The 12583-nt window shown below is 44.1% G+C and overlaps 1 protein-coding gene across 3 annotated transcripts in view; it reads right to left on the minus strand.

Moving 5' to 3' along the window:
* Positions 1-12583, minus strand: part of CACNA2D3 (calcium voltage-gated channel auxiliary subunit alpha2delta 3) — an 879694-nt gene that overhangs the window by 389913 nt on the left and 477198 nt on the right. For all 3 annotated transcript variants that reach the window (XM_060402372.1, XM_060402371.1, XM_042236061.1), the window contains exon 10: positions 1148-1237. In XM_060402372.1, coding sequence (XP_060258355.1) covers positions 1148-1237 — 90 coding nt within the window. The remainder of the gene's footprint in view (positions 1-1147; positions 1238-12583) is intronic.

Consider the following 12583-nt stretch of genomic DNA (forward strand, 5'->3'; position numbering starts at 1 on the left):
CAACATCACTTAACCAGAGAGCTCTTCCCGTAGCCAGAGAACTCTTGACCTCATTGTATAAAGGAACAAGCCCTTATCATTTTGGAACAGTAGAATTATTGTTCTCCTTAAGACTACTCATTTCATATGTCTCCCATCACTAGAACCTGGGTCAGCAAACTTCTTCTGTAAAGGGTCATATAGTAACTGTTTTAGTTTTTACAGGCCATACGGTATCTATTGAAAATAACTCTGCCACTGTAGTACAAGAACAGCCCTAGACTATATATAGTCAGGTGGGCATGGCTGTGCTCCAATAAGATATTATTTACAAAAACAAGATGGAGGCTGATGTTTCTCTTGGGACATAATTTGCAGACTTTTTCACTAGGATGTTACACCCATTAAGGCAAATACTTAATCTGTTCTGTTCACTGGTGTACTATTCCCAGTGCCTGACATTTAAAAAGCATGCAGCATATAGCAGTTAAATAAATAATGGAGAATCTGCATTAATAAAGACAGTCATTTATTTTCCTACTGCCCTCCCAGAGTAAAAAGGACACAGAAGTCGCATGATGCTTTAGCTTGACACAATTGCATTCAAGGGGCGGAATCACCAGCCCAAAATTCCACAACGTATTTCACAAGATGTTAACAGGTGCAATTAATATTTGAAATTCTCTGTTCAGCAAAGCAGAAGAAATAGTAGGTACAGTGGGGTTTGCTTTTGCAGGACTTCCTAAAGCCTCCAGGGGGCAAGAGGAAGGCTGGGAGAGGTAGCGCCTCTAACACTCCCTGAACACAGCACACAGAGAAGCCCTTCTTCCTCTGAACATTACCACAGGCAGGGATTCAGTGTGACTCACAATAAGGAATCCACTCCATGAAGAAATTGAGAGTTTCTCAGAGGAAAAGAAATCTGTGGTGGATGGTGCTCTAGTATTGAGACACTGATGGCCCCAGAGTCAATGATGGTGGCAGGTGAGTCTGCTGACCAGACTGTACCATCGACTCTGCCCAGGGGGGCGCTGGGATGACCTCCCAAACTGGACCTGGTTCCCCAGCCTTACCCTCTTATCCCCTGCCTGGCTAACAATAATGCTGGCCCACGAAAATCCCGTCTATTCTCTTAGAAGAGAGAAAGGCAAATCAAAGAGGAGCTTACATCACTGAGAATGTTGAAGGCTTCATTCAGAGCTATATCCAGCATTCCAATTCCTTTGGCAAAAAGTTTGTCCAGATGCTCCCTGAAGTGCTGAAACAACAAAGCAAAAAAATCCATTAGCATCTGTCCTGTTATATGAAATACCAACCCTGAATGAACATGCACATGCCGAGGCAAAACCCATGATTCATTCTCAGGCCCCAATGGCCGTAATTCAGTTTTTGCCTTCCAAATTTAAAACATAAGAACTTAGTATAAGATTTACCTTCCATATGTTTTTTTTTTTTTAAGCTTTGATTACATGTTAGGGGAAAGACAGTTAAGATTTTGGTGAAAAGTTTCTAATTTGTTGAAAATGTCTGCCTCCCTCTCCAGTTTCATCTCCGGTGACTCTCCACTCTCCCAGGGAGTGCTATGAGCTCCCTCTACCCCTCCCCTCCCCTATTTTCCCACTCAATCATTTTTTTAGACTCCATACATGCTCCCCCTCCACTGGGAGCACACTCTCCATCCATCTTCTGCCTTCCCCTTATCTACTTCTCTCTTATCTTCTCAGGGCGTGTCTGTTTAGAGGGACTCAGCCCTTCTTGCCCTAGGAAGCCTTCCCAGATCACCCACCCCTGAGAGCCTGGAGTGCTTCCTTACAAGCCCAGGCTGCCATACCAGGCTCAGATCCACCGTGCACTTAGCACTCCAGGTGTGTAATTACCTGATTAGATTCTGTCCCCACTCAAGACTGTGATGTTTCTAAGACAGGGCACATCTGATGGTCTTTTGTTTTCCACATTTAGCACATTTCTGACACATATAATTGGTTCTCAAAAACCACCTCCAAAGAGCCAAAAGTGAAAATGAAAGTCGTTCAGTCGTGTCCGACTCTTTGAGACCCCATGGAATTCTCCAGGCCAGAATACTGGAGTGGGTAACTGTTCCCTTCTCCAGGGGATCTTCCCAACCCAGGGATCAAACCCAGGTCTCCCGCATTGCAGGCAGATTCTTTACCAGCTGAGCCACCAGGGAAGCCCCCAAAGAGCCAACTAGTGAGGCTAAAGACTGGATCACAACATGCCTATGGGAGGTAGATCCAGGCAACAAATACAGAGGGCTCCGAGGAACAGGCAGATGGGAAGGAGGCTCTTCAGGAGCAGCCTCAGGCCTTTCCACTATGTCAGTTCCACAGAAGCCCAGCATTAGCTGGAAAATAAAGGGGACAAAGAAACTGACTGTGAAACCCAAACATCTCTGCTTTCCAAAAAGAGACAGGAGTGGGTCCAGGCCTATGCCCAGGTACATGGCAATGTACATAGATGGTCACTGGCCCAAAGCCCATGTTCACAGCAGCACAGCGCTTGGCAACACTTTCCAACTGACCCAATCCAAAACCATTTGTTTTCTACTGAAATGAATTATTCTGTTCCCAAAGGCATCCAACCCTTGTCTGCTGGGGAAATAGCTGGAGAAGTCATTAAAGACACTAGGAGGGAGAGGGACAAGAGGGGTGGGTTAGGGGAAAAGGCCTGCTAGTGACTTCCTGGCCTAGGAGTGGTTTCATTTCTCCTACTGTGCCTGCGACCCAACAGCACTCCAAGTATGCCATCAGAAACCAATGGTGACGCCCACTCATAATGTGTCTCCCTTGGGACTCTGAAAGTGATCAAAGCATCACAGACACTGATCCTAGGATAGGACTTATAGTTTTAAGATGCTGTTCTGCCTGGAGCTTCTGGTCATCAGGATGGGCTGCACATTTGTTGGCAAACTGGACTGGAAAGCTTGAGTGGGATCCTTAGGGCAATCAGCTTTAATGTCATCCAAGCCGAACATGAATCAAGGCTGGATGTGAAGCTGGCAAATCACCCTGGAGATACGCGTACCACCCACAAGACCTTTTCCCTGGGCCACCCCTCCCTCACAGCAACCACACTCTGATGCTCACCGGAGCAACCTTGGTTCTGGAAGCCTGCTCAATGTTAGGTTCTGAAAAAAAAACCCAGCCAACTGTGTCCACATAACAACCCTGCGAATAGCCATCATTCCACTCTGCAGAGAGTAAGACTGAGGTCCAGTTTAGGTAGCTGCCCAGCCCAGGTTCTATCCAGGCAAGTTTCAGCTGCTCTAATTCTCTCCTTTCCACTACACACCCACTGCTGTTTAGTGTGTGTGTGTGTGTGTGTCTGTGTCGGTGTGTCTGTGTGTGTGTCTGTGTGTGTGTGTGTGGTGGGACAGGGGGTAACCTGAGTGGCAGGCACTGGCTATGAACTTGACTTAGACCTGGCCAGTGTGTCTCCAGTATGCCTGCTCTTAGTTTCTGCGCTCAACTGAGTCTACAAGTGATTATCAAGGGGCATGCTGAGGGTCAAGGAACTAGGCAAACTACACAGCCAGGAACCAAGTTTCCTGCTCCTCTATTCTTGCCGCTCTTGACTTGGCAACAGGATGCCAAACTCATGGCATAGCCTCTATGAGCACTCAGTGGATAAACCCAGAAAGTTGACTGAATCTAAGAAGCTCATGGGTCCCACGGTGGGTAGGCAAGTAGTCAGAGCAAATCAGCCTGCCTTCTCCGAGAAACTCCACCCTTGGAAACCTGACTTGTGAGTGAGTGGTGACCGCCAAGAAGACTTCAGCTTGGTAAGTGTCACCCCAAGGTGGACCCAACACATCTTACAGGATACAAAGCAGGATGGCAGGCCGATCACGCCGACTGTGCAGAGTGTGTTCTTTAACCAGACCCAGGTTCAAAGCACAGGGCTGGGCTCTGCCTCGACAAGTTCGTTCTATTCATCTGATGTCATTTCTGTCAACTGCACTTAGCTGCGCTCAGTCACACAAGTTTACACAGGACTTTTTTTTTATAACACAGCAATTTTTCTTTTAATCCATGTGTAGCTGTATGTCACGTGCAGAATGATGTTTTAGGCAATGGCTGCTTTTATTGTTGGACACTTAAGAGCAAAATGCAATAACATGTCACGGAATTCCCCCCCATTTGCTATTATAACAAGGTCAATTGTGATTTTGTTTCTTCCTGATAGAAGCTGAGCTCACACACGAAATAGAAAAAATATTTCTTCATGTTAAAGGTTTCTAAATGATGTCACAGATGAAGGACTCTCTCTTTGTTTTTTCTTCCCGGTCCTCTCTCTCACATTCAAACCCCCTTTCCTCCTACTCCACAACCTAAACAACTCAGCTTCATCATCCTGGTCAACCAGCCTCTACATTTAACTCTCAGTCCAACCCTCCTCCAAAGTGGGGACAGGGGGTCCTGCCTTCCAGGGAACCATCTCCTGTGATGTGACTTCCACTAAGAGCTGCTCTGCCCTTTACAGTAGTCATGAGCTACATGTAGCTATTAATATTAAATTTAGTTAAAATTACCTAAAATTAAAAACTCAGTTCCTTGATCACACAAGGCACATTTCAAGTTCTCGACAGCCCAATGTGGCTAGTGGTCATTGGACTGGACTGTGAAGGTTAAATAATATCTCCATCATTGCCTAAGTTGTGTTGGACAACACTAACCTGGAGACAGAAGAGCTAGACTAGCCCTTCCTCCTTACCAAGCCATCGCCTGATGGTGAGTCAGAGGAAACTCTAAGGCCAGTGGGTATGTATGATTTCCCCTATCCAGCATCCTTTTCCCTTCTGCTGATTTTCCCTCTTCCCCAACACCTCAAAATTTATATGAATTGAACAGTGCTAGTATCTCTCTCCTTCCCCAGTCAAGGGTTGGGCCCCCTGATCAGCCCTGTTCAATCTGTGAATTCTATCCCACCAGCCATAGTTGGGCTTCTACTGAAACACGATAAAGAAGATTCTCTCTCCACTGAGATTACTGAAAAGTCAGGGAGGCAGGCTGGTGCTGCCAGCAGCCATGAAGCCACTGCACAGGAAGAGCTCCTCTGAATAAATGTAACAGCCAAGGTAAAGAGTCCGCAATGCAAGGGGGCAAGACAGAGTCACGACAGCATGACTTGAGCCCCTAGATCCAGCCGTGCTTACTTTTCTTGGATAAGTGAGCCAACAAATTTGATTCTTTGCCTGACTAGATTTAGCTGTATTTGGGTCACTCAATTCAAAGGACCTTGATGACCATGCCCATCACATAACCCTGACTGAGGCAATATATCCCCGAAGACCTCCCTGCATTACAATGACCTTTCTCATCTCATCTATGCCCCCCTTCCTCTTCTTAATCACTGTCATTTCATTGCCTGATTTACACATTGTCTGAGTGCCCATGCCAGACAAAGCCAGGCATTTCATACACAGCACACTCCTAGTGCACACAGGTGGAACATCCACTGCTTCCCCTCCCCCATGGCCTGTACTAATTTGTTGAAGATGAACTCTAGTTGTGTGCATTCCAAGGGTAGTGTCCAAAAGGGAATGAAGGGGGCTGGCTGATTGCCCTGCAGCCGCCAGAACAGATTTTTTAAAATCTATTCTCAGGTATGGCTGCTTACTGTAAGATAAAAATTTTTATATTTAATGCAATCATATTATATTATACTTGTATGTTAGCAACCAGTATATAGACTCCATGGACTCTGCAAGAATAAAACTGAACTAGGATCCAAGAGACTAAGCCCTAGTTTTGGTTAGACCACTTACCAGCTCTGATATCCCAAGACAAGTAGCTTTGGTTCTCAGGCCTCAGTTTTGCTACCTATGAAACGGGGGTGACAAAGCTTCTGTTTATTTGGTGAAAAAGTGAGAGCATCCGTGCCTTAGAACAGTAGGCAGGAGCCAGGTGGCTTGAAGTCCAGTTTCCACAGTGCCACTCACCCTCCCTCTATAAGCCTTAGTAAGATACTTCCTTCTTAGATGCCTTCTTTTCTGACTTAATTCAAAAGGCATCAAGCTGACTTCTCACTATTATTACAGGAAAAAAGAAGACATTTGAAAGAACCATGAAGACAGAAACATGTGAGCATATTTTAATTTCATATTTGCTAAAAGAAATACTTGAAAAAAATCCTACAAAACTTTATGCCTCAAACACCTATGCCAACTTCCTGGATTGCAACTTTACAATCTAATCCACCTTGAAAAATGATGCATTTCACCTTAAAGGGCTAGGTTTTATTAAGTGGAGAGACATGTGGTTGATTTTACTGACACTGAGGCCTGAGTGTCTTCTAGAGCAAGCTACTGAAGGACAGTATTTGGCTCAAAATTAGCTGAGCCAGGAAATCGGTCCTCAACAACTGTGTGCCAGGAGGTGGCCAGTTTCCATTATTTTTCTAAATTAAAATAAACAATTTATTGGGAATGGTGACAGTTCCATTTTATTATTAAACTTCCATAAAGGAGGAGGAGGGTGGCTTTTTATCTTTGCTTCAGGCGCTCACGCAGCATATGCTGCTGTCCGGGAGAAGGCCTCCCTTCCAAAGCAATTAGTGCAGCTTAACGCCTGGGGAGATGAACCAGCACCAGCACCGCGGCTGTCTACGCCCGGATGCCAGCAGGCACAGCGAGGCCGCTTATCTCTGTGAAACAGTCACAACATCCAGGCCAGCGGAAGGTCCTGGCGACACAACCCTCTCTCTCCACCAGCATTTGATTTAGCTGAATCAATTCTGATAACTCTGGGATAATAGCAATCATGTTTTTTCCTATGTAATTATAATGAATGTCTGAGTCCTCCCAATTAAAAGCAAGAGATTAATATAAAAAGTGGACATCAGGAGACAAAACAATCCCCCATCCACGGAGTTGACGAGAGTCGGTGGTTCTGACTGGGGTTACTTGGGGGAAAGGCTAACAACTACCTATCAGTGATGCCCATCCAGGTCACTAGAGTTAAGCAGACCCGTATTTTGTGCCCATTACATCTGGACAAAGGATGCTGCAGCCACGGGAAGGCTTTCAGAAACTGCCTCACTCAGTTTCTCCAAAGGCAGCAAATGCTGGCTGGATGATAACTGTATGCTGGGAACTGGGTACTTTTCATCCATAACCTCACTCCATCTTCCTAAACACCCCTAAAAGGTACTATTAGGTTCCTATTTAACACACAGGCAAATGGAGTCTTTGAATGGTGAAATATGTGTCCAGGATGGCAGAGCAAAGTATGAGGAAGGTGGGTTTCAAAGTGCAGAGCCCCATATTTCAATCCATATTCAAACAGCCCTTCCAATGCACAGGGTGCAGCTCTCAACATCCCTGACGCTGCAGCACACAGAGCCCTAGGGATCTCACACAGGCCTGGTCTCAGGGGCACAAGATGAGTGCAGCCACACAGGGCCCTGTGTTCAAAGGGCCTGTGCTTGGTTCAATACTATGCTGTCACTGCCTGGAAAGTCTTAATAATCTTACTGTGGAATCTATCTTTTTTAATGAGATCCAATGGAACAAGATTATGCATGTGAGCAAAGAAGGTATGGGAAGTGTGCAGGCCCCTGTTCCTTGCTGCCTGGGTCACACTTAGCATCTGGCAGTGCCCATGGAGTGCAAAATTCTGACGGACAGCTACAGAGCAGGTGTTCATCAAACGTGCCTGGCTATGTTAGGCTGTTTTGTACTGTGGTCATCAGATGACAGACTAAAATTAAGAAGCTAAAGGTAAGAGTGCCCTGTAGAAGCTCTCCAGTTGTCAGCACTATCAGTAACAAGACATGGTACCACGCACCTTCTCCTAAAATAGTGATACTGCTCACATCAACATAAAATCAGCCTGAATCAAGAAGCAGTGTCCCAGTGATCATGACTGCCTCATTCTGATGTCTAACTCCTCATAGGAATTTCCAAACATGCTTTTACACATCTCAATGGTTCCATTACTATTGAGCTCCAAACCCAAACCACAGAAGCCCATTTGCCAGAGACCTAGATGGCCTCCATACCTGATAGTAGGCCACAATATGATTTCATATAAACATGGCCTCTTCATCATGATATAATTTCTCCTGGCAACAGACCCTCCTTCACCCTCATCTCTGGGATAATTCTCTCATGTTCCAGCGAAGTCTGAGAAATTCCTTGGCTGAATTTCACAACATCTTTTGGGCATATATGTCATGGATCTATGGCATGAGTGCTCAAGCCAAGGCTGGTATACAGAAAGCATCTAATAAACACTGCGGCCATCAGTATCACCTTGCCTTGTCTTGGGAATGCTCTCTCTGCTAGGCCTCAAGTGACCCCCGTGGACTACCTATTTCCTAGAAACCTTTTTCTATAATGTTAGGGGCACACTGTGCTTTAGTTCCCCTGGGGAAAGCTCCCCTGTGTCTTCTATCTCTTCACTACACGTGTTTCCCTTCTACATGCTGCAGAGAGAAGCACTTTGTACACTTCTTATGACACCACTATCTCAAAGTGAATCAGACTGTGATTAGATTTGGTGGGGAAGGCAGACTGTGAGATGGTGTTTCTCAAACGTGGAAACACAATGACCCAAGAAAGCTGGTATTAAAGAAGTAGGTCCAGATGTTTGCAATTTGGAGGAAAAAGTACAGACCTGATAGAACTGTGTCTGAGTCAGTCCCCGTTTGTCCTTAATGTTGTATATTACAAACTGAAGTGTCTGAAGGTAGCAGATGTTTAATACTAGTGCCAAATTAGAGACCAGATAGATCTCCTGGATGTGAACAATGAGTACTAATTCATACTAGGAAGTCGGCTGCACTATAACCTCATTTCAATGGCAGAAGCACTTACTGTCCCATGTTAAGATGAGGTGGATAAGCCCAGAACTGATGATTCTCTCTGACATGGAAATATCTGAAGTAAAACCAGTGCCTCCATGGAAGCTTTGCACAGTGGGACATGGCAGGGTTCAGGAGGACTCCCTGCTGATCTAATCAGTTCATCATCCTCCTGTGAGGCTCCTGAGGGAGCTAGGTCTGAGAACCTTCTAGCGACTGAGGAAAGTCACAGTCCAAATGCTACTTATACAGATGTGCCTGCTTTGTGTCTCTCCTGGCAAGATGTCATGTATGTAAACAGGCAGGTCTCACCCTTCACATTTTTCTGGTATTTCTGAAGGTCCAAGTCCATCCTTCACAAACTTTATAAAAACCTTGATTTGACTCAGGTTAGCTTCTTAGAGGAAGAAGGCTTTCATCAGCTCCACTACATGAGAACAGATACAAGTCACAACTTCAGTTCATTCCAAACACAGTGCCAAGCTCTGGAAACTTCAGCTACAAACAGATGTATATTTATAGTTGGCATCTCCACAAGAAAAAGGAGATGTCTCATTTCATCTGTCTCACTCACGTTATGGCCCCAACACCCTTATGGTACCTAGCCAACCTAAGGCAAACACTCAAATACTTGTTGAATCAATGGACAAACTAAAATATATAAAAGGCCTTACATTCATGCAACACTTAAATATAATTTGACCCAATTTCAATTCTATGAATTTATTATAGGGAATTAATCAAGGAAATACTCAAATATTTATACAGATGCTCATCACTGTACTGTTTATAAAAACAGGGAAAAAAAGGAAACCAAACTGTTTTCAACAGTAAAGAGGATGAAATGTTTTGTAGTCATCTGAAATATTTTAGAAGAATATTTCAGGGACTAGAAGGGTTATCACAACTTGTAATAATTTTAAAGGACATTTAAAGAAGTAACAATCTACTCTTTTTTTTTTTTTAAGCACAACTATCTGATATAAGGGCCTTCAGGATATATACAGCAGTACAGTTGGTTCTTTTTGTTAAGATTACATGCAACTTTAAAATTTTTCTTCCTTTTGCTTATCCATTTTCTTTATTATTTGGTATAAAAAGAAACGTTAAAAATGAAAGCATCACTAGACAGACAAAGACTTATTACTGTAAATGAATCCCCTCTTCCTAACATGTCCATATTTATAGAATTTCAAATTTTGGGATCTTAGTCTCAAAACCACCTTTCAACCTGCAGAAATACCAGGTTGCTCCACATGACAGACAAGACATGCTATCAAGTGGCCACTGGACGCCTGACTCTGGGCCTGGAGCGCTGGGGACAAGGGAAGAAGAGATGACCCCCTGCCTTGAAGGGAACCAGAAAGGCCCACACCATGACACCTCAGAGGGGCAGGCCCTTGGAAGAAAAGAAGAGAGTGGAGAGATGAGGCAGAGAAAGCCTGGAGGGCAGGAGGAATTCTTTGAAAATAAAAGAACTGAAAACAGTTGGTTGGGTGAACTAAGCCGTCCTGGAGCCTCGTTTATGATAAGGCCAGTGATAGCACCTATTCCTCTTGGTGGAGCCAACAACCCACACTCTCCACCAGGGGGGATGGCAGCACCAGCACTGTCTCCTAGCCCAGCTCCCTAATTGATTCTGCCTGCGCTACAAAAGCAACCGACTCGCCAATTAAGGCAGAGCTGATTGAAGTTTGGCTGCATCTGTGGTTATTTCTTCTTTCCACACGTTTGTTGAGAGTGACACCCAACAGAGAGGGACCACCCACAAAAACCTTCAACTTCAGATAACGGAAATGTCTAAACAATAGCCGACACTGCACTGCTTCAACTCAGTTTGCAATCTCAGATTATGGGGCTGGTGTTTTTTAAAAGGTCCCAATGGAAGCTCCTTCTGAGGTGGTAGTAAAGAAGAGATAGCTCCTGTAGAAACAAATTTAACACTGGTTCAGGAAAAAAAAAAAAAAGACAGAAACACTAAAACTCAACCTCAAAAATCTCTACAATAATTCAGAACTCTCTTCTCCTTATTATTGTGTGAATGTTCTTTGCAAGTCATCTTATAAAGAGATAAAAAAGAGGAAATATTCATTTTCAGAACTAAATAATTTGAGATCAATTCCAGGGACTGGCTTTGCACAAGAACGCATGTTTGGAAGGGCCAGATTTAATGATCTGATGACACCATCCTGAAATTCTTACATTTTGGACAAGTGCCCCCTCATTTTCATTTTGCACTAGGCCCTGCAGATGATTTAGCCAATCCTGATGGCAGCTGTGGCTTGGGGCAGACACAGGGACAGGAACTTGGCACTGTATTGGAAGACTGTCTCCACTCACAGACTTGTCTCTACATAAATGTCTACTCATGTTCATCAATGCCTGGTTTTATTTCCCAGTGTCCTAAAAGGATAAAACAAGAATATAGCATTTTATCCTTAACTTAGAACTATACATGGAGTCCTTCACAACTATTAGTTTGATACGCTAGGTATTAAAATCATCTGGTGTCAAATATCAGGAAAAAATGAAGAGATTCAGAAGGTATCTTATAACCATGAAAATATTTAATATTTTAACTCTAAAAACAACTCAAATATTGAAGTCAGGCTCCCAAGGTTTAGAATGGAAACAGTAATGGGAGATCAGAAGATCCATGCTTAAGAAGCTTCCTCATTCAAACAAATCCAAGAATACCTAATTTCTGTGGGGTGACTCAAGCAAAAGCTTTGGGGTTGTACTAGACCCCAGTGATGTCTAAATAATATGTTCATGAACAGACTGCAACAGAAGTACCAGCAACTTGTTAAAAACATCCTGTGGCTCCAGGCTGACAAATTCTAATCCAGTAGATCTCCAGTGGGCTCAGGAATCTACACATTGTTTAATATTGTTCTTGGGATTCTTATGCCTAGCTGCCAAGTTTTAATCATTCACCACCCCGATAACAAGAATGGGAATTTCCAAATTATGTATGTTGAAATGCTTTTAGCCAAACGTGACCAGTCTCATCCAACATGATGTGTCCATGATAAAAATGTGAGTGATTGGTTTCGGTCAGCTACTCTGGATCACACAAATCCAAGTCCAAGAGCTCAGGCACATGATCTGGGCATCATCAAAAAATAATAGATAGATAAACATTTTATTATCGAGGAAACTGAGTCCCAAGTGAAGAAACCTCTGGGCAAGGAGGTCTAGAGCAGCATCCAGGGAGCAGAATGACAGGGAGGGCTCCAGACTTTGTGTCAGAGCTGCACTCAGTGAACTGCCCCTTCTTAAGACCTGCAGCTTCCACACATGGCTCATTAGATGCACACACAGTGAAGCCAGGGTATGGAAGGCTTAATGCAGCTGGCAAGGAAGGAAAGCCAAAAACAAGTACAGCAGGAGGCTCCATTTATGAGTTAGCTCCCTTGGTGCCTCACAGCACATCCCATTATGTTGGGTACTCGGCAGTCTGTAGTCCCTAAAACCAAACCAGTCCTTGAGAAAAAGCCAGGCACGCAGCTTTCTGACTTCCCTAGTGGAATTATCATGAGATAGCAGTTTCAACCAAGGCACACTGATTTGCGCTAGATACTCCCCTCCAAGACCCAGCGAGCTGCTAAATGAGGTCAATCCAGCTCAATCCAGTAAGAGTTTACAGCAAATACTCTAGAAATCTGCTAGACTTAAAGCAAATCTTTTTAAGTATTACAGATGGAAGAACATCTTCTCTCTCTAAAGATAAGAGGCAGCTACAGAAGCAAAACACCTTCCACTTTGTGCACTGAATGCC

The sequence above is a fragment of the Ovis aries genome, chromosome 19, assembly GCF_016772045.2.
Source record: "Ovis aries strain OAR_USU_Benz2616 breed Rambouillet chromosome 19, ARS-UI_Ramb_v3.0, whole genome shotgun sequence".
NCBI classification, from domain to species: domain Eukaryota; kingdom Metazoa; phylum Chordata; class Mammalia; order Artiodactyla; family Bovidae; genus Ovis; species Ovis aries.